The 24,318-nt window shown below is 43.4% G+C and overlaps 2 protein-coding genes across 8 annotated transcripts; one reads left to right on the top strand and one right to left on the bottom strand.

The window, feature by feature from the left end:
* The first annotated feature begins 357 nt into the window (after positions 1-357).
* On the top strand, positions 358-3,763 carry illr4 (immune-related, lectin-like receptor 4). Its single transcript, XM_047019694.1, has 6 exons — positions 358-550; positions 937-1,014; positions 1,547-1,768; positions 2,741-2,895; positions 3,093-3,229; positions 3,386-3,763. Exons 1-6 carry the CDS (start codon positions 484-486, stop codon positions 3,573-3,575), a joined length of 849 nt encoding a protein of 282 aa, XP_046875650.1. The 5' UTR covers positions 358-483; the 3' UTR covers positions 3,576-3,763.
* Positions 3,764-3,767: 4 nt separating this feature from the next.
* zmym4.1 (zinc finger MYM-type containing 4, tandem duplicate 1) lies at positions 3,768-22,838 on the bottom strand. 7 transcript variants are annotated; one of them, XM_047018750.1, is made up of 33 exons: positions 22,618-22,838; positions 22,179-22,278; positions 21,832-21,986; positions 18,639-18,766; positions 18,235-18,537; positions 18,043-18,134; positions 14,391-14,456; positions 13,712-14,159; positions 13,449-13,507; positions 13,246-13,344; positions 13,075-13,129; positions 12,693-12,939; positions 12,282-12,489; positions 11,980-12,183; positions 11,485-11,635; positions 11,067-11,182; positions 10,802-10,990; positions 10,403-10,553; positions 9,439-9,611; positions 9,182-9,323; positions 8,734-8,865; positions 8,591-8,628; positions 8,264-8,408; positions 7,983-8,095; positions 7,203-7,401; positions 6,894-7,103; positions 6,656-6,771; positions 6,143-6,311; positions 5,760-5,911; positions 5,564-5,678; positions 5,226-5,474; positions 4,905-5,028; positions 3,768-4,771 (listed from the first exon to the last, which is right to left on the bottom strand). In XM_047018750.1, the coding sequence occupies exons 7-33, from the start codon at positions 14,436-14,438 to the stop codon at positions 4,522-4,524; spliced, it is 4,302 nt and encodes a 1,433-aa protein (XP_046874706.1). In that variant the 5' UTR covers positions 14,439-14,456; positions 18,043-18,134; positions 18,235-18,537; positions 18,639-18,766; positions 21,832-21,986; positions 22,179-22,278; positions 22,618-22,838; the 3' UTR covers positions 3,768-4,521. The 7 variants fall into 7 exon arrangements, with proteins under 7 accessions (XP_046874706.1, XP_046874703.1, XP_046874702.1 ...); XM_047018747.1 differs by having other exon boundaries at positions 13,712-14,456; XM_047018746.1 differs by lacking the exons at positions 18,043-18,134; positions 18,235-18,537; positions 18,639-18,766; ... (1 more) ...; positions 22,179-22,278; positions 22,618-22,838 and adding an exon at positions 15,797-16,111.
* Between the last annotated feature and the right edge of the window lie 1,480 nt (positions 22,839-24,318).

Below are 24,318 nucleotides of genomic sequence, written 5' to 3' on the forward strand. Positions count from 1 at the left end.
GGGATAACTAACTCTCACAGTACTGTACTGTATGAGTGATTACGCAACACACGTTTTTTTGGTGATATTATTGCAATTGCTTTATCATTGATCATTTGTTCAACATTTGTATACAGGACTATATACACATATGTGGAAAAAGTTATGGACACTAACAAATTGCTGAATTCTGATTCATTCTTGTAAAGACTCTCATGAAATACTGATACATGAAAAAAAGAAAAAAAGTATACAATTTTTGTAATGCTCCCTGTTGTTAATGTGTTTTAGGTCAGTGTGTTATGTGTGACAATGCATGCTTTCAGCGTGAGAACTACTGCCAATGTTGCAAACAAGCTTATTTTGAGACATGTGTAAAGGGTTTTGGTGGTTCAAATGAGTTTTAGAGGACGTTTATTACAGGAAATTATTTTGTAAACACTTCCCCTTTTTAGTTGTTCAAAACGTGTTGTTACTTTGGACATTCGACCAACCGAGCAAACCATGTCTGAGGTATTGTATGCTGATGTTAATTTCCAAAAAAAAGAAAAAGCTAAGAGAGAAGATGATGGTAAGCTCCAAACATGGCATTTTATTTGAACACACATGCAACATTACGTGGTCATTGTAAATTGTTCAAATCAATTGTTGATTCATTCTAGTTTAAATATATCTTTGACATGCCTACACAACATACAAACAGCGATATCTACATTGCATACAGTGAACTGCAAAACCCAACCACAATGTTAAGGCTAGGCTGAAATGATAAGCCTACTTTTATTTACTGTCGGTTCCAATGGATGTTTCTGGTGTCTGGTTAAGATCACATCAGACAAATATCACATGATGTCAGAAATCTACCGATTCCTTTAACTAACCAGCATGAAACATGCATAGATAAGATGGAATGCTTGAGTTTTTCATTGATTCATCATGGTTGCTTTTGTATTGGAGATACATCTTCCACTTGTAAGGACACCACATACGCCGAGATCAATTTCAACAGAGATGATCAAAACCAGGCCACCAATGGTGAGTAACCTGAGAACTTACCCAAAGGTTAATGTGCGTTTGTATATGTGAGAGTGTATTTGCGAGTGCATGTGTGTAAGTACATATATGGACAAGAGCCAAGTTTGCTGAGGGAAGCTATCAGTCAGGTGACTGACAGACTAACTGACTGAGCTGTTAGAAAATTATTTACCTTAAAAAAACGGGCGGACAAACCACAAAACACATTTTAACTCAATAATAAATTTTTATTCATATTCAAATTTCCATGACAGGCCCATACATCTTGATCATATTATGTATGACAAATTTCAGGTATGTAATACTCCTGAAAGAATACAGGCACAAAATGATCAGAAAATGATGAATGTGGACCAGGGCCCACTACAGTGCAGGGCTTCCCAGGAGCTATTTTCCTTTTGACAAAATGAGTGAATAAGGCATTCTTAGTTGATTGTGGTGTACAATAATTTGTAAACATAACTGTATGGGACAGTTATGTTTACTAGATTTTATACAAAATATAAATAATCAAACATACTGTGTTCCTCAGCTGGTAATGCTGCCTCCCAGCAGCAGGTGGGGTCAAAGGTCATCCCAGGAGGTCGCAACCCAGTAAGAGTGGCTCTGGTGGTTCTCGGTGTTCTTCTGATAGGTGCCGTCATCACTCTTGTGGTTATCTGTGAGTGGGACTGGAAGTGCTTAATTAATTTCAAAGATTGTAGAAGCACAGGAAATAGATACAGTGTAAGTATAGATATAGAGACATGGCATTCCTAAAGCCCTCACTGCAGAAAGGCTAAATGTTTAGATGATGGAGGCCTTCATGGCCAGTTGGTGATCCATCCCCAGAGAACTGATTGAAAGCAAGCTAGACACACACACACACATAAACAATGTCTAATAGAATATTGCCCAATTCTGATGGGGGGAGGGGCGTAACCAGTGGCTCACGTTTGAGTGTGTATACCACTGCTTGAGGGTTTTCCTCAGGGGTCTGGGTCCGAATCTGGTCCAGGCCCTTTCCTGCATGTCCTCCCCTTTCTCTCCCTTTCATTTCTTCACTTCACATCCCAATGAAGCAGAACTGTATACTGAAATGAAAGGAGAGAACTTTCTTATAAAGGCACAAAAGCTGTTTTCAGAATGAGTTTCACCGTAATATGCATTACATGCATGACCAGTACATATGGAGGGTATAGCTCAGTGGTTAGAGCTGTACATTGCTGTAAATGCGTCTTCTAAATTAATATGTTAACATGGTACTCTTGACAGACCATTAAATTACAAAAATATATTGTTCCTGACCTAAAGTGAGTTTTCTGATTATCCTTAGCCTATTTTAAATGCTACCTAACATGGATTTTTATTAAGTAGATACAACAATCAAGAGTGAACATCAAGAGTCAACAATCAAGAGTGAAACTGATCATTTTTCAAACAAAACACCGATAGAAATCACACAGGTCAGCACAGTCTATGCATGTTGATTTTTCTGAGTTTTCTGAATGTACAGTGTTATTATGCATTAAACAGTGATGTTAACTTATCAACATGAAAAGGGGGAAATTATTTGAAATATGTCAGTAGAAGCTGAAGGAAATACCACATCCAACTGATGTTAATAAAGGTGTGAGATCTCCTGCAGGATGTTTCCCTCAACACACCCACTGTATCTCAATGTCATTATTTTACTATGAGGGGATATGAGTTGTCCCACACTACTCAGCCAAAATTCTGTGTGCAGACGGCAAAAAGGATCCCCAATATGGCCCTGACTGGAAGTACTTTGGAGGAAAGTGCTACTACTTCTCCTCTGATATGAAGAACTGGCCAGAGAGTAGAGATGCCTGCATCTCCAGCGGAGGTCACCTGGTCATCATTGAGACTGAAGAGGAGCAGGTATGTTTCTATTGACTCACTATAATGATGGATTGTGGATGGACTGTGATAAAATAAACTCACAGGTACACGTGACTTGGTGCACAACTTTCAGTAGAATTGCACAAAACCAAGAACACAAATTTAAATGATTAAAAAAAACTTCTGCACATGGGTGATACAATACAAAGCATAATTAACCATGACATTGTATTTAGGATTTCTTGATAAAGGAACTTGGTGAAAAAATAAAACTTGACAATCAAGAAGACAAGTTCTGGATTGGGCTGACTGACCTGAAGGAGGAGGGAACTTGGTTATGGGTGGACAATTCAAAACTCAATCAGAATAAAAGGTTTGGTCAATCTCATGGAGTCTTAAAATATATACTTTACTTTTACAGCGCAGGTGTGATGTACCATCCATTTGAAAAATTCACCTTGATACAAATTGGTACTTACATTTGGTACAAATTGGTAATTATAACCAACTGTGTTCTATTCTTACGCAGTTTCTGGTTAAAAGACGAGCCTGATAACTGGAAAGGACCTGATAATAAACAGCATGATGGTGAAGACTGTGTTAGAATGGGGGAACTTCAACCCATCAGTAAATGTTGGCTTGATAAATTTTGTTCAGCAATTCAAAGGAGAATATGTGAGTCAAATACCAGTAGAACAATATGCCAAAGTAAAACCTAATAGTCCAATATTTCAAGTAGCAGTTGGTTTCTTTGTCTACGTTAGTGATTAAATAAGCATCTAAATACCCTTGTGCAAAAGAAATGCTAACATGCATAAACATGTTATTGTGATGGTGTTCATATACTGTAACATAAGCTTTGGAGATAATGCCAACATTTATTGATTCAATTAAACATCAAAAGGTACCAATCTGTTTTGGTGTTTTTATTTAAAAAAAAAAAGAGTAATAATAATGTTTTCAACCGAACACAACCCGGAGCCTTCTATGAGTTGAGACCATTATGAATGACACTTGTTCCTGTATCAGTCAAACAACTTATAAATCATACAGCACAGGTATGGCCTCAAGCTTATAGAGAAATGTCTCACTTTCCTCATTGATAATAAAACTATCAAAGTGTCGACAATGTCAAGGAATACACACTTGCATTCCCACGTCTAAATGTAAGATGAATGTCCTAATATGGGCATACATGTCAAACGTCAGGGATTCAGTTATGTTACAAAGTACAGCCAACATACCATCTTGGATAATGACAATACATAAACTACAGTTCACATGAAGTGCATCACTTTTGAAGATTTTGAACCTTCATATTATGAGCATTATGACAATTCCTTTGAATCATATTTGATGGTTACTTAGTTCTTCAGACTAGTGTTATTTCCGTGGCCCTGACAAAACCACTCTGATCCTCCAATTGCAGCATGGAAATCGAGAGCTGAAGACTCTCTCCATATCCTAGCTACGCAACAGCGTCATACTGGGTGGTACACACACATACACCCCTCTGCTTCAAAACCTTGACATGTGGATCCCGGCCGTCGACCATCCAGTCCTACCTGAACAGCATGGACAGTATTTGTGTGTATTTGCATGTAAACAAGGTGTGTGTGTGAGAGAGCAGCTGATCAGTCATGCTGTCCTCTCAGATCACAGTGCTCAGTCTGAGTCTTCGTCATCATCACCCCCCAAAGCTGGAGGGGAGGACAGCTCGTCCTCCATCTTATCTCCTTCTCCTCCCTCCTCCGGCCTCAGATGCATCTCTCGGACTGTGAGGATGCGCGTGAGCATGGTTTCCATGGTGGTGTCGTCGAGGGGCGTCGAGGAGAACCACAGGGGGCTGTTGGGAACGCAAGAGCGTTCTGGGTGGAGGTAGAACACGTTGGTCCTCTGCTTTACTGACTCTGAACTGGAGGGAGAAGAGACGGTGACACTGTTGTTGATGTGGTTACTACAACAACTAAGGAAGGCTTTGTGTGGTAACATGAAGTGAGTGAGTGAGTAAGTGAGGGAGAGTTCTTGACTGTGCCTGCATCACTCACCACTTTGACAGGTAGAAGTCGTAGAGTCGTACAGGACAGCGGAGAGGGTTGTCATCGTTCTCGACCATCTCCAGCATCTTCTCCTGCTCCTCCCTCTTCCTCTTTGCTGTCACTCCTTCTGCTTCTGGAACATTCATATGGATCATTCACCCTTAATGTGTTCTACAGTATATGGAGATATGTAATAAAGGGTAGGATACCATAAAACGGAAACAAAAATAAACATTGTGTGTGTCCATGTTTAATGAGTTTCCATCGCATAACAAGTGTTAGGCTGCACACAAAGGAAATCATGACAAAATGAAAAGGTAGTGTTCATACCAGCAGGCGGATCCTTGAAGGAGAGGGGCGGATAGAAACGCAAGAAGTTGGTTTTGGAGCCATCGAAGCTGGAGCGCGTGCAGCGCATGACGTGGCCAAAGGAGAGCTGGTGATGCTGGGCAGGCGTGCGGAAGTGGAAGTACTTGGTGCAGAAGAAGAGGAGGGTGTTGAGCAGCACGATGGGGGAGTAGGCCCCCAGCTGCTTACAGCCCCACAGGTACTCCTCCTCCACCCTAGAGTGGATGTAGCCTGTGTGGGGGTGGGGTGGGGTTAAGCACTCTTCCACAAAAGATATGTTGATATTGTGTGTGTAAGTGTGCGTTTATGTGTGTGTTTACCACTGTCTGTGATGGTGGGTTCAAAGTCCTTCAGCAACTTTGTGATCTCCATGGTGAACTTGCTGTAGAACAGATCAGTGAAGATGTTCTCCATGCGGGAATTTTCAAACAGGTGCTGCGGAGAGAGAGAGGGGGCAGGTTATCACCCGGCGGCCGCAACGTCAAAGCAGCATGGCTGTGTGCTGTGAAGTCTTACCTGCTGCAGACACAGGCACAGGTAGAACAGGCTGTCTGGGGAGTAGCGCTGTCCGTCGGGGCGCTGCACCTCACTGATGAAGCGACAGAGGCCGAAGCCCAGTTCGGCCGTGGTGCACTTGAGCACGTCCTCCTTCAGGACCATGGGCCGAGCTGGGACCAGAACAAACACAATGGTTAGGCTACGGTCTCAATAGGACCAGGCGCTACTCCATACAAGGACAGAACAATGATGGGGAAGTAAAGGGCAGTTGGGCGGGCTGAATGTGGTGATGTTGGATATACCCTGAGGTTAGTGTTGTGACTACACAACTATACCAAGGGACAGTAAGTGTGAGAGTGTATGCAGAAGTTGGGGAGTGTCCAGAAGTATTTCAGACTCACAGCCAAACCGAGGGGCGGGCTCCACGTCTGGCCTAGAGTTCCTCCATTGCACCCATCTCTTCCAGGCGTCCACCCCGTACATAATCTGCAGCTTGGGGGGCTCCGTGACCCCCACCTCCTCCTGCACCCTGCTCAGTGATGCAGCGGACGCCTGTGTTTCATGACCCTTCTGGGAGAAATAACGAACATCTTTTGGTTAGTGTTTTGTTGATAGACTGTGGTTAAAACTGTTCACATCTAATTGCCCCAAAAAACAAAGAGGAAGTCTGCAATCAACAGACATGTGTTGCAGTACGCAGTCAAACTAAATTCTCAAATGTTACTATGTTGTTTGAACCCATAAATGTGCCGCCACACTTTAAAATACCACTAGTACATGTAAACGGACAGTCACCACGTCGACGCCTCAGTTAAGGTACTTAAGTACTTTTTCACAACACTTTTCCTTTGTCACGTGCAGTTACTTTGTAACTTTGTATGACAAAAGTTAAGGAGAGATCAATACAAATGTACCTTTTTCTTCAGCTGAACTTTCCTGCGGGGTCTTTGACGTGGTGGGGAGCGGGGGGCTGGAGGGCTGGGGGGCCGCTGGGCCTGCTGCCTCCAGTGGGCCATCAACTCCAGGGTTTCTGTCAACAACAAAATACACACATAACGTTTCTTAGTCTTTTTATTAGTATCATTATTATGTAAATTACTTTAGAAAATGTCCCATGTAGCCCTGGGGACTAAGATAACTCCATTCTCTCACCAATGGGGAAGTCAGATTCGATGTCCAGGACAGGTGGTTGGGCCGGGGGATCTGGTTGGTCGACAGGGATGTCCACTGTTGATGGAAGCGTCTCTCGGGCAAAGGGCAGATTGGAGGGGGGCCCGCTGGGACCACACTCATCCTGCCAGTTGTTGAGGAAGGTGGCAATATCGTCGGTGTCCAGGTCCTCACTGTAGTTACTCACCCGGTCTGGTCAAAAACAAAGCCCAAGAACACTTTGAGATGTGGGGTCCAACAAGAGGGAGAGGAGATTGAGGCTAAACTAGTCAAAGGGGAAAGAATCTTCACCATCTTGTATGGGTGCAGGGGTCTGCCTCGGCCCCGGCCCCGGCCTGTCCTCCTCTCCGTCCTCAGCCACCATCTCAGCCATCAGGAGGATGTCGGCCTCAAACGGGTTGGAGGGGATCTTCTCCTTGATCTCCAGGATGGTCTTCACGATGCTCTCCGCGTTGTCAAGGGTAACCGGCAGGAACATGGGCACGGGCACCTAAGAAGGGAGGAAGGGGGTAGCGGAGCTAAGCTAAAGTCAAGTCGTTCCATCCCTGAAGGACAAACTTTATACATGAGTACTTGTGTGTTTAGATAAGAAACAAGTGCGTCTTTTCCTAAAAAGAGACAATAGGGCGTGCCTAATATCTTGAAATGACAATTACAAACTCTCCAAGTCACTGTAAAGACAAGGGAGCATCTGTTACAGACAAATGTTTATGAATAGCTCATATATATTTATATGTCCATGTTGTTGTATGTCGTGGTTTGTCTTTCTTTTCCTCCCGTATGTGTTAAGAACAGTGAAAAGGAAGTGTCATTTGGAGTAAGTAGGTCAATTTAGCTATCTGTGTTTCTTTGGTACCGTTCAGTTCCCTTTCTCCACTGGGTCGTTGTTGTGTTTAAATAAATCTCCACCGCAAGCATTTTGGTTAACCTGGTTACTGTGTTGTCATGCTCCCAACAAATCTCTCTCTATGTGAGGTGTTGAGTGATCTATGTGAGGTGTTGAGGGATCTATGTGAGGTGTTGAGTGATCTATGTGAGGTGTTGAGTGACAGAGATGAGAGAGGGGCTTACCGGTATAGGGAACCCCACAGGATTGGGGGCGTACTGGGCATATAGGTTCATAGGGATGGGCACGTACACTGGCACTGGGATGGGCAGCACAATCACCTTGGGGAACCTCTCATCTGTGGAGCCGTACACACACAATAACATGGTGACGAGTCTCTCCAGCCCGTGGAAAAGCTAATCGATCCAAAGAAGGTTTGTATGTTTAATCAACTGCAAACCAGCACTAACAAACTCAAAACTAAGTTCCAAGTTAGAAAGGGGGTATGTGTGCATGCGTATGTCACCTGTCTGGGACTCAGAGTTGACCATTTGGGGTTTACACATAATTCCCTTGTTCTGGACCATGGGCTTGCAGAGCAGAGCCTTGTTCTTCAGAATCCTGGGGGGCGGGGCAGGGGGGGCACGAGCCATGTCTGTCTGCGTGCTGGCCTACACAAACCAGAAAGTTACTGGAAGGAAACTGAAGGGATATTTGGGTCACAATACATTCCTGTATCCCCCCCCCAAAAAATCTGTGGTTTAAATCTTGTATTAATTGCAAAAACTAAAGATGAAATCAAACAGACAATTGGAAAAGCTCAACTTTTAAGGTATTGTCGCCTCTAGCTTACATTTCCTATGATCTTCATGAAAGAACCAGGAACAGCTCCTGTAGAGAGAAGTATGAAACCATCAACAGGAAGCTGACAGTTGAGTCAGCTATGTTACAAATGCGATGGGTCAGTGGTTCTGTTGGTATTTTGGGCATAGGTACCTTGTAAGGCAATGCTGGCTGTGGTTGTGGGCTGCTTCGTGGGTGCGCTAGCGAGCGAGACCACATTAGCGATGATGGGAGTGGACCTGCTAGCCACTGTGGTGCCTACTATAGGAGCAATGGAGACAGGAACTGGAGGAACATGATGAAAAGAGAGAAGGGAGGGAGGAGTATAGAACAGGAGAAGGAGGAGAGAAGTATAGAACAGGAAGAAGAGAGTAGTGTAAGGAGAAGTAAGAGAAACGAGTGAAAGAATGAGGAAGGAGAGGAGGAGGGGAGAGTTAAAGGAAGAAGAGGAGAGAAATTAAACAAGGAAGAGTATAGGAGTAAAAGATTACAGAAAACCAACTGGCTTCGGTGTTCTAACAACAATAGCTCAAATCTTATCTCAAAAATGTGAGTAAATGAAATAAGAACACTGTGGGCTCTTACTGCGTTTGACCCTTACCTCTGGTTTGGTTCTGGCTAAGGTTCTTCTGGAAGCAAAACTGAAGCACACACTGGACGTCACAGAAATGTTTGACCTCGCCCAGCATGTGCAGTGTCTCCGTCAGCTTCCCCTGGCGCCCGCACTGGTCACACTTTGCCACCTGGAGGTCAGAGACAGGAATGCCAGTTAGTGGGCTGTATATGTATGTGATGATAACCAAGAGAAGAGTAAAAGAGTATTTCTGTGTCTGTTTGTCAGGCTGGACAACTTCTCACTTGGCAGAAGAGCATGGTGAACTTGGACCTGCACGGCTCAGAGCAGAAGTCCTCGTTCTTGCCTCCAAACTGTCCTTTAACCAGCTTCTGGGAGGTGGAGGCACAGAAGGAGCACACACGGCAGTACTGCCCCCGAAGCTTTTCCAGGTCCAGGTTATACAGCAGCTTACAGCCTGGGGGGAGAGGAGGAGGAATGCTTCAGTTTATGAGAGAAAGCCAATTCAAATGTCTCCTGATACCATCTGAAGGAATCGACAGTTGCAACTAAATCCATACTAAACAAATTTCAAATTAATTAGATAAACTAACAAAATGGACGGGACAAGTAAAGAGTCCGGTCAGGAGGCATACTGTGTTTTGTAGGGATTTACCCACTCAGTCGACAAGTCGATTGTTTGGTCGATATGCTCTTGGTCGGCTAAGATTTTTTTTAGTCGAGCAGCCGTATGGAAGTGTGAGATCTGATTCCTGCTTGTGTCACCATTGCTGAATTAAAGAACTGTTTTACAGAAATTGTAGATTATATTATCTAAGACAAAAAGCAACTCTAACAATATATAATAATAAATAAAAAGGTGTTTCTGTTTTTCCTTTCGTTAATCTGCGTTTTGTTTTTGCACATGAGCACAATTGTAGCTGTTAGCCTAAACTCTACCATACTTTGTCTACAGTTGGTGTTATAAATTTTTTATAAAAAATGCAAAATGGCAAAGAAATCTGTGCTATGGAAGCATTTCATCCAAGTACTGGATGATTCAAAACATGTGGAATGCACTCTGCCAACAACGCTTTATATGTTTGTCTAGTTGTCAATCACCCTTCTTACGAATGCATTTCTTGCAGATTCTTTCAGAAGACACATTTAATTTAATTTAGATTAGTCGATTTTTGGAAGTGTTCAGTCGAGTGTTGGTCGACCAAAGAAAATCTCAGTCGGGGACAACCCTAGTGTTTTGTTACATACCTTCACTGCAGAAAGAAGAGTCCTTGGAGTTGATCCTCCTGACTTGATAAACAACCTTCTCAATCTTGCAGTACACACAGCGGTCCATCACAACGTTGGTCTTCTTGCACTCCTCAGAACACGCAGGGCTACATAGGAACATTAACTTGTCCTGAAAAGAACAAACACACACTTGAGTTCAGGGATGTGCACTTTGGCCCTATTAACAGCTCACGTTCTCCACAGAGAGAGCTTGCGTGCCATTATGATTTGGACTAAACTTCACACGTGTTGTCATCAATCACTGCTGTCACTTGCGAGGACTTAATGTGTCTATTCCTTGGTTAGTTTTAGCCATAAAATAAGTGTGTGTCTGTGCATGTCCCAAACTGAATGAGTACAGAAACAAAGAGGAAAAACCTTGAATTGAAGGATCTCAGGCTTAGTAGTGACCAAGCGGTCACACTGGAAGCACGTTAGCTTGACAGGTCCCTGTGGTGTGGCGGGCGCCGTCTGGCTGCTCTGTGATTGGACAGGGGGTGCAGGAGGTGGGGTGGGCTTTTGTACCACATTCACCGGGTTCTGCTCATTGCTCTTGTTAAACTGCTCCTAAGAGATCAGCGGAAACCATTTGATCACAGCATAAAGTATAAAGAGGTGTGTATTTTTGTGTGTTCCAGCATACCTGGAAAGTGAGGACGCAGGTCAGGGTGCAGAAGTTCCTGATGGAGGAGTCAGACATGGCCAGGTGGAAGGTTGGCACTGCCTTCTTTTTGCAATAGTCGCACTCCGCCAGCCCACCTAGGAAGGAGAGAAGAGGGTAGACAAAGAAAAACGATCGGTTAAGGAACTTACATTTTGTGATACACACAAACACACAAGTGCCAGGAGTCATGGAGCGCGCACACACACATGCAAGAGGCGTCCATCTGAAAAATTCCTTCTCTGCCTTTTTCCCTGTCCCGTCTGTCTTTCCACCCAGGGTAGGCCGGAGCAGTGGCCAGACACCTCAGCAGCGCCTGGGGGCCCAGTCCAAGCAATCACCTCATCCTGGCCAGGTACTGTGTGTGTGTGTGTGTGTATATATAGTCAGTCAGATATACCTGAGGAGCTGACACTCTTGATCTTGTGTGCGGTCAGACAGCTGCTGTTGCAGAAGAGGTCTGTCTTGCCTTCCAGGTCAGTGGACTCTGCCATTTCTGTCAGCGGCTTGGACGTATGACACATGGTGCAAGGGGTAGGGGTCTTGCAATTCTGCAAGATACACACGGATTAGAGATATGGTAACAGGTAGATATTTCGAGAAGCTTTAGGTTTAAGACTACAAGAATATTCTTTCAGACTTTAGCTAGCAAACCATATATTAGCTCTACCAGTTAACCTCTGTGCTGGCAGTCTCCTGTTTCTCTGTAGATTACAAGAAGCACTGTGTGGTTACCTGTTTGTATGTGGCCTTATAGGCTGCACTGTGTGGTTACCTGTTTGTATGTGGACTTGCAGGCAGCACTGTGTGGTTACCTGTTTGTATGTGGCCTTATAGGCAGCACTGTGTGGTTACCTGTTTGTATGTGGCCTTATAGGCAGCACTGTGTGGATACCTGTTTGTATGTGGCCTTGCAGGCAGCCTTGCAGAAGCTATTGATGATCTTGTCCACCTTCATCTGAGGGCTCTTGTCCTGGCAGTAGGCTCCACAGTTCATACAGGTGGTCATGCACAGCTGTTTGGAGGTGCGGAAACTCTTGAAACAGCTGTCCCCACACAGCTTGTATACAACTCCCTGGACTGTCACTTCGTGTTGCGTCTGTATGCGTGGGCAAAGAGCAGAGGGTTACCATTACAAATGTCTTTGGATCTTATTGAAAAGTGAGGCAAAAGAGGGAGATACAAATCTCAACTTACAATGCGGGGGATTTTACAATAGCTGCACTTTTCAACGATTTTTGCAACGGTAGTGGTGAGAGTTGGGGTGGAGGAGGAGGAGAGGGTTAGTCCAGCAGTTTTCCTCTTAAAGTCAAAGGAGGAGAGGCAGGTGTTGCTGCAGAAGGCCTTCCTTGTTCCTGCCGTGTCCACAGGAGCCTTGATCATAGTCCTCAGATTGGTTATATGGCTGACAAGATGGGACAAAAACAAGACAGTGATAAGCAACAAAACTGGTAAACAGGCCATACATTCGATAACAAAGAAGACATTTTTAGAGTGTGTTGTAATCAACAACTGTGTGAACTTGGACAAACAAATGCTTTAGGTGGAAAATAATTCTCTTCATTCTGAGCTAAAAGCTGAAGTCTTTCCCCCTTCTCCGGGACTCACTTGAAGCAGTAGTGGCAGATGGTCTTGTCAGGGGGCAAGATCTGGGAAGCAGGGAAGGGTCTGGTGAGGCAGGCAGTGGAGCAAAAGAGAGAAGAGGAACCCTTCTTTTGGTAGGCTGTCTGGCCCTTCAGAAGGGCCATCTTACAAGCTGTACAGGCCATGCGTGTGGCAGGGTGGAAAAGGGGCAGGGCACAGGGAAGTGTTGTCTTGGGGGGAGTGGGCACCAGCACGGGGCTTGCCATGGTCACTGGGGAATTAAAAAAAGGAACGTGTAAAACAGTGAAAAGGGGATAGAGAGAGGGGAAGAAGCAAAACATTATGAGTAGGCATAAAAGTGGAAAGGTTTTGGTGGCTGAAGTGTAGTTGTTGTTAATTCACTCACCACTGGGCGAGGTGGCCCCTCCCACTGAGAAGACGGCACTGATTTTCAGATTGTCCTGGTAACAACAAAAAGGACAGTATATGTGTATAAGTCATTAACAGTAAGTTTATAAAACAACAACTTGAACCCTGCCTGGTTACCCAATACTTTTCTAAGTAAAGGACACCGTACCTCCACAGTCTCGGGTTCATCCTTGACTTGTCCTGAGGTGGAGTAGGGCACAAGGGCCTCGTCGTACTCCTCGTCTACAGGCTCATCCTTTACCTTGACCTGGGGGGAAATGCTTAGTTTAGACAAAGGAAGTTTCACATGCGATTTCAATGAAGAGTAGTATAGTTTACTCATACTATTTTCAATAGCCTGTGATCACTCACCTTCTCAATTTGTTTGCTTAGTCCCAGTTTAACTTTGTTCTCCAGAGCGCTTGTGCAGTCTTTACCCATAGAAGGCAAAAGCAAGACAAAACAAGTACATATATATAACTTAGCAGTAACACTATCCACATCACATTAGGGGTTAAACAGAGTTTGGATGTAGAGGGATAGGTAGCTTCACTTAAGGGTTCATTTTGTGACCAGTCTTATAAATATGTCTTGTATATTGTGAGAGAGTAGAGGACATAATTTTGTGTTTTTACCTGAATTCACATTTGAGGGCATGGAATCACTGCTGTCTTCTTCCACTATGATCTTCTTTTTACAATCCTCCTGCTCTTCGTCTTGGTCCGTGATTTCATCAGTCCCTGTGTCCATCCCCCCAATCATGTCAACCCCCATATCCAGAGAGCAAAAACTGAGGCAATCTACACTCCCCTTTATGACTGAGCTCACTACTGGCATGCCCTTCATATCCTCTTCATTCATCTTCTCATGCGTCTCCAACTCCTCCTCTCCATCTTCTTTCTGCTCATCATTCACCTCAGCCAGATTTTCGTCCTCCACCTTGATGGTGTTCACCTCCATCTCATCCAGAGCGTCCTCTTGGGTCTCCATAGGAGAGGGAGCGTCCAGGGGTGTCCTGTCGGCTGAGCAAGGTGCCTCCCCTGCAGCCTGAGAGGCCACTGCACTGCCTGAAACACTGGAAGTCTGCGAAACAACCATGGTAGCAGTTTCGTCTGCAGCTTGTGGGGTGACTGTGCTGCTTGATTCACCTCCACCCTGGACTAATAGTGTTCTGGCTGTTTCTTCTTCAGGCTGTGATCGATCAGCAATGTCTGTTTCTAATGCCGATTCCGCCATTGCACTGACTGTTGCTGTGGCATCTAGACTGGGCACGGTCTGTTGAGAAAGTTCTGGGCTCGACGTGTCTGAACTCACCGTTTTGTCCAACTTGTTCAATGGACCTTTCTCCGAGTGTTCCTCCATTTCCTGGTTTGTATGTTCCTTGAGTTAAGGAAACAAATATTGGATTACAGACACTATCTTGCTTATGCTGCATGATTATGATCACACCTAAGGCATGCTGACTATCTCTTACATGACAACAGTCCGCAAACAACATGCAGTGTTTGGCTGCAACAAACAAAACAATCGCAACATGGTGCAGTACCATGCTAACATAGATGTTAACACATCGGAAAGAGTAGCTAACGTTACTTAATCTAGTTTTTGACGAATTTGCTTATTACCTCCTACTTAGTCGTCCCCTTGGGCTCTATCATAATCTGCTAAAGGTATAGCTACCTGGAAGAATCCATTGCATGCTACAGAGAGAGGCGTACTAGTAGCAACATAGCTAGCTCTAACAAACTGAAAAGCTGATCTGTCTTAACATTCACGACAACCGCACGACACTTTCTCTAATGACAGATTACAAAAGTCGAGCGTTAACTATCAAATGGTGCATATATATATTTGTATAGTGCAGAGACTAATGCATTTTTGCCATTTTTACACAAAACAATATGAACTCTAGTGTTGGCAAATGGATGTAGGTACTGCTTTGCAAGTAGTCCGAGATTCTCGCGCGCGACTTGATAGTAGCCATGTTGCCAGGTTTCTTCCAGAAAAACCCGCACTTACAGTCGAAATCTCCATTTTGCTGGAAATCAATGGGTATTAATGATACAAAATATAAAACGGGCAACTACAAACATTGTCAGTGGTAGTACTACAGTACTAAAATAAGGAAGTTAATGCTAGGTACAGAATTAATGTAGGAATATATGAATGTATATGTACAAATAACTCCACATGAGGAATATTTTTTTTACAATGATTTTCCCACATAAAAAGTATTTAAAGTTCCTATGACATGCTGCTTTTTGGATGCTTCTATAAAGGCCTTAGTGGTCCCCTCATACTGTATCTGAAGTATCTTTCCCGAAACGAGAAAGTCCCACAATGAGCTTTCCTTAGGACGTGTCATTTCTGTGTCTGTAGCTTTAAATACTAATGAGGAAGAGAGAGGCAGGGTTAGTGTGCAGAGGTGCACAATCATAGCAGAGAATGCTCTGCTCAGTCATTTCAATGAGAGGAAAGGCGGATTTCGCGCACGCCATAACACCAACAGCAGAACGGTTATCCAAATAACAAAAGAAGTGTACCAAACTTGCGTTACAGTGTGTGTATTCACAAATATACTTGATGCTATCTACCTTTACATTAGCGACAGTAACTGGGCTGTTAGCTGCAGAGCTACATCCATATTCTAAGGGCAATAAGCTAGGTAACTATAGGCTATACATTAAAGCAACAACATCATATAGCGTTAGTTGACTTACTTGTCCGAGTTTTGAAGCTGAACCAAGGAGAGTTGGTAATGATCCTGACTTTATTTTCAGACGTTGAGCAAGGCCAGCTCTGTATTGGCCCAAGTTTAGGAAACAGTCGTCAGTGAAATGTTTGGCGCAGACATGCAACACTTTCGGAAGTTGTGTCGGTACATTTCCAGAGAAAATGAAATTAAAATACTGGTTTCTCAGAGAATCGGATGAAGGAACTAGAAAAAGATTTTGGTTTTCATTTATACATCCAAACACTGAGCAACTGCAATGCTTGGCTCTTTTGCCAGCCATGATGTCTCTCAAGGAAAAACCTATATCGTGCTTGCACAGTCTTAGCTCATTTTCTCATGGACGGGCCAAATTCTCTGGGCGGGCATTGCAGAGAAAAGGGAGGTAACCTTTTCCCGTATGACGACATACAGGGAAGATTCCAGATTGGTCCATCTGAGATTTCATTTTCTCAAAGGTGGCGCAGGGCTTGGTTTACACCTATTGCATTTTCTAGCCACTGGGGGACCATAGACAGGGTAGGGGAACTCATATTAATGTAAAAAAAAAAATCATGAAGTGAAATGTTCATGCCATGGGACCTTACAACACTGAAAGGTGGCTGGAAGCATATTTACTATTTTTTATTGAATAATGCTGGATGCTATAAATAGTCAAATATGCAAATATCACAAGCGTGATAGCCAAAATAGCGTTTAGCCAGCGGGTCAGCTGTTGTGCGCCATGCACGTAGCATGGCCCACAACAGCTGACCCGCTGGCTAAACGCTAACCTAACGTAATCAATGCTTTCAGTCGACAAGGAAATATATTGACCTACATGCAGAAAGCTTTATCTTGAGTGTTGGTCGAGTCAAAGACATGCATTAAAAAGTAGCCGACTTCAGCTCGCTGTCGCAGTCTCAGGATAAATAGTCAACACGGCATCACACTTTAAAAGGTCACATGGCATGAAAATGTCACTTTGTGAGTTTTAGCCTATGGTCTCCCAGTGGCTAGAAATGGCAATAGGTGTTAACCAAGCCCTGGGTATCCTGCTCCGCCTTTGAGAAAATGAAATCTCAGACGGGCCAATCTGGAATTTTCCCTGTATGTCATCATACGGGGAAAGGTTACTTCTCCTTTTTCTGCTTTGCCCACCCAGAGAATGTGTCCAGTCCATGAGAAAATGAGCCATGACTGTGCAAGTACAATATTGTTTTTTCCTCAAGAGACATTAATGGATTGCAAACGAGCAAAGCATGGCAGTTGCTCAGTGTTTGGATGTACAAATGAACAAGTTTTTTTTGTTGGTTCCCTCATCCCAGCCTCTAAAGAACCAGTATGATGTTCATTTTATTTTCTCTGGAAATGTGCAAACACAACTTCCCAAAGTTTTGTATGTCTGATTAAAACATTTCACCGACTGTTTCCTCAACTTGGGCCAATACAGAGCTGGCCTTGTTGAACGTCTGAAAATAAAAGTCTGGATTAGTACCAACTCTCCTTGGCTCAGCTACAAACCTCGGACAAGTAAGTCAACTAACGCTTTATCATTTTGTTGCTTTACTGTATATGGTTAGCTTGCCCCGCCTCTCTCATCCTCATTAGCATTTAAAGCTACAGATACAGAAATGGCACGTCCTAAGGAAAGCTCATTGTGGGACTGGCTCATAGTGGCTGTAATTCTGCACCAATGCTAAATTTCAGGAAAGTTACTTCAGATACAGTATTACGGGACCACTAAGGCCTATATAAAAGCATCCAAAATGTTAATGCCATGGGACTTTTAACCGTAATTCCTTTAGAAAACTCATTGACTTTTGCATATGATTTTGGAAACACGCCTTGCTGAAATGACCACTGCAGATACGCAGTCTAACCACGTTTGTTGGCTTGAGAGGCCGATGTCTGTAAATAAATGTAAGCCCTTTTTAGCAGCACAGTGGGATTTTGGGGTTAATAGTGTAACAAGTCCGGTTTACATCCAGGAACTGCACACTCTACCATGTTTGCTGTCAGACCTGTAAGCTCAAATAAATGACTACCTTTGGAACAGCACTCCCAAGAAGCACTGTCACATTTGGAGTGCTTTCATGCTGAGGTTCAAATGACTGAAAGTGGTGAATCCATAGTTGGAATCACATGATGCACATTCAAATGTAACTTTTGAATATATGTTTTGTATTTGCTGTATTGTGAAAAATATTTCTTAAAAACATCACTTAAATGTTTAACATGTGGTGACACACTCACCAACGTGTCAGTATGATCCAACTCAGCAGAATTACTTCTTCTAATGACAACCTCATTGTCAGATTCTGAATCATCTGAGAGGTATTCATGATCTGCAAAACACAAAACCAAATGTGTGGGTATTTAAATAATTGTGTTGATTAAAGGCTGTGTAATAGAAAATAGTAAGTGCTGGCTAAATTTGTCACTGACCTTTAAATTCTTTTTCATAACATATAAAAAAGTTAAGACGTTGATAGGGCTTGCCTATTTCTTCTTTATATTCCTTTAATATAAAAGGTTTTTGTTCCCTGGGAGAGTAATGACTTGTGATCCGTCTGGATATAGAAGGACGTACGGCCCTTCATCCACGTCTTTGTTGAAATCCTGTATTTGTTTCACAGCTTGCGTGAGGAGTTGTGGTCCTGTGATTTCCGTATGTGTGGGCAATACAACGGTTTTCCCACGTACTGGCGTAAACATCCCGTTATGCATTGTCATGACTCCAACATTTATCTTAAAGAAAAAACAGTAAGCACTTTGGCAGCCACTGCATCATATGATTATAACTGATTCGTACTCAGCTGTATTAACTGAACACACCTACGTTTGCTCACCTGTACTTTCTTCTGTGGCTTTTTCCCTCCAAGGAAAAGGAAAGAAAAGTTCGATCTTTCTTTCGATTTCTTCTTGCGCTTCCTTACTCTTGGTGGCATGAACTGGTGCAACGTTGGGTCCGCTAACACTGTTAAAGCAAATAAAAAAAAGTTAGCCATCGTTAAAATGACCAAAGTAGTTAGAACGATTGCTAAGCTAAGTATAATGTACTCGAGCCAACCTAATTTAGCTAAATAGCCAGCTGGCTAGCTTCATAAACGTTACCTGAAGATGGTCCGTTCATTATTTCAGTCCTGTCTTTTGGCTTGCTGGTCTCTTTTAAAATCTGAACCACTACATTAACACAACCACTACAACAATTCGGTTGATCAGAAAAATGCTTGGAACATTTGGTGTTCTTATTTTCTTGTCGCTGTGCAATTCGTTTCCCTCCGCGCTCTTAAAGTGATTGGGCAATTGGGCATCCAATCAGCTACGAAAGTGTTTGTTACTGTGCATCCAATCAGCGACGAAAGTATTGTATCTACCCTTTTCCGTTTTGAGTTAATTTCGTTTCCCATTTGGGGGAGCATGTCCAGTGTTTCCCACAGTTTAGAAATCTAGTTGTGGCGGGGATGGGGGTGGGTGGGGTTTGAAGTAGGTTTTAACTTAAGGCCTCTGAGTCACTGGATGTCCACGTTCCGAAGGAATTTACCGGAGTCTCTGCGTGATTGGTTTACATACTATAGTAGTGATAAACGACTGATTGGTGAACACGCATACTTAAAGGTCGATGCTCTGATCAAGCAAACCATTTTTACCTACATCAGAGTTTCATGTCATTAACTGTTTGGCGCTCAAGGTTACAGGTAACGCACTTGTGCACATAAAACATTTTTTGAGTCAGATATTAACGAGTGAATTATCTCCCTCTGACCAGAATTGAATTGTGTTGCCGAAGCCGGCGACAAACACAAATGTCTCCGGCCTTACATTTCACCACCTACAGTGGTGCAAAGAAGAATGTAGTTCTGGTAAAGGCAAAGCGTATTAATTTTAGGCGCCACAGACCTCAGGACACATATCCCCCCCCATCAAGGCGAGAACAAATCGATTCCGCACCATCTCCCCAACTCTTCAGAAACCATGAGGATTTCAAAACACACATCAACTCCTCAGTGATGGCCCCACTCTATCAGCTCCAAACTAACGGTCTTATCCAGCTTGCTTACAGAGCGGATGTAGAGAACAACACTGAGCCAAACCAAAATTGAGAATCACACTGATCATGGTACACGTCTGACATGTAGGAAGTGTTCAGTGTTTTACCAATCCTACATTGCAAATCAAATACCTACAAAGGAAATAGAAACAAAGACCCAGAGTAGGTCAAAGGTGTGGCATGATGCTAGGAGACTGCGTCAAACTCCAAGCACAGTGAAACGAGTCCCCAAACGACACACCACAGACCCTCAAAAATTCCTTAATGAGCATGTGTACCCCACCTTCACCGGGAACGCAGCCACAAAATATGGCTCTGAAAATGAAGTGAGGGTCATCACACTCCTTGAGAGCAGAGGGCATGCTGTGCACAACAGGAGCCTTGTGGTGCATCCTGACCACCCCTGGTTGGCAGCCAGTCCAGATGGGATCCTTGACGGGACAAAACTTCTCGAGATCAAGTCCCCATTCCGTCAGATGTCTCTTGAAGAACTTGGCCAAACGGTGACATCAAAATCTCGGATGATGGTAGTAGTGAGTACCTCATTTGTCCAAATGGAAGAGCTGGATATTACCTTCAGGTAAGCTGGATTGTTTTGAAAGGGCAAGATATACTAGCTGCATTATTAAAAGAGATAAACAATATAATGTGAGCCAATATTCATAATTTCGTGCCAATGAAATGTTTTTCTATTATTTTAGACACAAGATGTGCCTAGGTCTACAGAGCTGCAAACTGGTCGTTTGGACACCAAAGGAACATTAAGAATTGAACATTCCATTCGACAAAGATTACCGTGTGATTACATGACCATGAGAAACCTGATTACTAGCAATTGTCAGTTTATGCCAATAATAAGATTACTTCGTTTACATAATTTGTAGGGCTGTCAAAGTTAATGCGTTATTAACGCGCTGTGATTTCAAAACAAGTGGCAGAAATGCGCACTTTCCAAAACCCGCAAGAAAGCCGAGTAAGGTGCATCAAAGAATCGAATGATTGGGCAAAATCCAGGTGTCTTTAACGCGTTGTGAATATGCCGATTCAGACCATAACCCGACTTTAGAAATCCGATAAAGGCGTTTACATGATCAGTTTAATAAAAAGTATTGCCATTATCGGGTTATGATAAGTAAAACTAGCTTAATAAATAAAAACTCCATTTATAAATAAAACTAACTTAAGACTTAAGCGCAGAAAATCAAGGATGCCTTCAACACCGTGAGTAGCCTACACTGTACAGACATCCCAAACTGCAGAGACTCATTTCCGTGAGGTGGCCCCCCGGGAAGTCTACCTGTTGTTGTTGCAGCTTGACTGTCAACCATCATCCTGACGACTCTTCGGCGTTTCTTCTCAAGTGGCTTCTCATAACCCAGATAAAGCGTTGGGTAAGGGTTTTCCTCAGTTGGCGCTTTGTCCACAAAATGAAACGAACAGACATAACAATATTTCGGAGGATGTTTTAAGTTGAGGTTTTCCAGCCAATTTCTTTTAGCCTCGTCGTCATCATTGGGCAGTGGATGGAAGCTGTACCATTTCGGGCACGAACACTCTATTTTCTTTTTTGGCTGGTGGTCAAAACACTCCAATTTCAACCAATTGTTTAGTTTTGTCCGGTTGTAAGTACACCCACGAACGGCACACGTTGTCCCCGAGCTTTTTAAAGCCATAATATTAACCAGCCACAGCAGCGATGTGATTAGCCTCCACCGGAAGTATTCCACCGGAAGTATCACCCACAAAGGTTTATCCAGAAACCACCTCAGGAAACTTTGGGAGTCCACAGTGAATGTGTTTTGCACTTCAGGGCCATAGCGACGCATTGAGGCCAAGCACTCAACCAAAGGCCACGGTGGAGCTTGGTGGAACAGAATAATGTTCAACTTAATTCACAATACAGATCTGCTGTATTGAACAATATATAAACATGACCTGATTCATCCTAATAATGACTGCCCTACATTAGTTAAGATATTAGAAGTTCTTACCAGTGCAAGGACCAACACCAGGCTCAATTCTGCAGTCATCTGAGGACCGGTAAGCTCCTGATTCTGATGCAACCTCATCACTAACTTCTTTGGACTGTTGTACATCATCTGGTGGTCTGTGGGTGGTTTCTTCCTTTTTTCTTTTCCTCTTAGATCTGATTCTCCGAGATGAAAGCAAACAGTCAGTCCAAAACAGTTTAGTGGCTTGGTAGATCATAGAGGTTATCAGGTACCAAAACCAGTTAAGTGTAAATTACATAGCATACCTCTAGGCTTCACATTCTCTGCATTTGGATGCATGCAATGTGATCCCAGCAACTAATTAAGGCTAAAGTGACAATATTTACCTCTCCAGTTTGGGATCGCCTTCATTTATTTCACACTGGGTTGAGTAAGAAAAGACAGAAGGGGCAAAGTCGGGACTATTGAAGTCCATAGATACCTCTCCTGTACAAAAACAGAGTATTCTAGTGATTGTCATTACCATAGTGTAACAGCTAACTTAAGTTATAGAAAACTTGAGTTTGCTTTAGGCTATATAACAACGTTGCTATAACAATGTAACAACATTGAAGGTAAGTTAGCTAGTACGACTAAAACTTGTAAATTATTGTAGTCAAGTCAACTCAATTTTATTGATCCCTCTATGGGAAATTTGTTTGTAGACAGGTATTAAAACACATTCAATCTATGTTCTATTGTTAGATAAGATTAGCGTACAAGTCATTATTTACCTTTATTTTGTTGTGAAGCCAAACTGTGTCTGAAAGAGTGATGTTAACTTACCTGATATGAAGTGTGAACTGCAGAGCCGGGCATTTTTCATTTGATCGTCGTTCCAATCGGCTCTTCCGAGGGCTTGTAACCAAAGTTTTCTGCGGTTTGCATTAAAAGGTGTGCGAGTTGATGGTATTCGGTAAAACATAAGACCTCTGTTTACAGATTTCCGATTCTGGCATCCCATAGCACAACACGACATTTTTCCGGTCGTCTGTTGCAGCCGACATGCGCAGTTGAATCTGCGTGACGTCCTGTGACGTAGGTGATAATTGGTCTATTCTTGGATTTGCAATTTGGTACCCTGCATCGATCGTTGATTTTATTTCATAAATCTGGGAATCCATGAGTCAGTGAATTAGGTACCCCGTAATTCAGCCCAACACTTTTGTGTCCATGTGTGTGTGCATGTTAGAGATACAAAAAAACACAAAAAAGAGTAAGAGAGAGAATGACTCTACTAGTTGTTTTATTAAACAAACATGTTACAGCTGCTACTAAATACATGTGTTGGGAGTTTACAACATTAATATGAGAAACAAAATGATTTTGTGTCAACTGTGTTCCTTTCTAACACAAATTTCCATAACACTAACATCACATCAAGTGTATGTTTAACTAAATAGCACTTTCCCAGTGTCATTTAGTATTATATTAATGTGACTTAATTGATGTTCAATCCCCAATGAATCTGATAAGACAGTATATCTACAGTTCTTTTGAGTTGTAGTTATGGTGCTTGGAGTTTAGACAAGGCCGCCCTCTGCTGGATTTTTAAGGAAGTGATCTTACTGTCCAGCTCATCCATAAACCCTTCATCCACTGATTCACTGTCCACTTCTTCTTCCTCCCCAGCTCCTTCTATGGGAAGGAATATGTGCAGCTGTGTTCGCACTGGAGCAGGGGCAATGCGGGACGGAGGGGGCTGCTGGCTGCTGGGGAGACAAGGCTTCCCCCTGACAGACAGAGCCTGCCCTTGTGACGATTGTCGGTACTGCAGGATCAGGGGCCGGAGTTCGCTCTGCTCTGAAGTCAAGGTGAGGCTCTGGGAGCCAGGCTTTACCACCAGCTTGGGGTTAGGTCTGATGGGCTGGGAAAAGTGGGTGTAGACGGGTCTGCAGCTCTGGGTCGGGTTCGGTGCCTTGTTGTGAATCTGGCTCTGGCTTTGACCTACGGGGTCACATGACCTGCAGAGAGGCAGGGGAGAGGGCCGTCTGCGTAGAGGCGGACGGCAGTTGCGGGAGAAGCCCTCGAATACTGCTCGTTCTCCCGGGGTGAAGAGAGAAGGCTCGCTCATGCTGTGTGGAGATATAGAGAGCACAGAGATTGAGGGGAGGTTGGAGAATGGGGTAAATTGGTCGATAGGAGCAGAGAGGAAGGTGGAAGGAGGCAGAGATGTGGGGAGATCTAGTTCTCTTGTCCACCTCCTCAAAGTACCCTGCTTGACATGGATATGTTGAACGCCTCCATTTCCTTGCACTTCCCTCAGCTGGACAACAGTCTGACAATTAGCTGGTCATTCAAAACCCTGCTGTGCCAGGTTAAGGTCATGCCATCTGATAGACTGACAGATAGAAAGGAAGGAAGGTGTGGTGTGTTTCCATACATGAGGTGTGGGAGCGAATCTAGTGCCACGCTCAGGTTTCTCCCTCCTGCTCTAACCTTCCTTTCAGAAACACTAGTCTGTATAACCCAGGAAACTCAGCATCA

This window comes from Hypomesus transpacificus, chromosome 4 (genome assembly GCF_021917145.1).
Source record: "Hypomesus transpacificus isolate Combined female chromosome 4, fHypTra1, whole genome shotgun sequence".
Taxonomy (NCBI): domain Eukaryota; kingdom Metazoa; phylum Chordata; class Actinopteri; order Osmeriformes; family Osmeridae; genus Hypomesus; species Hypomesus transpacificus.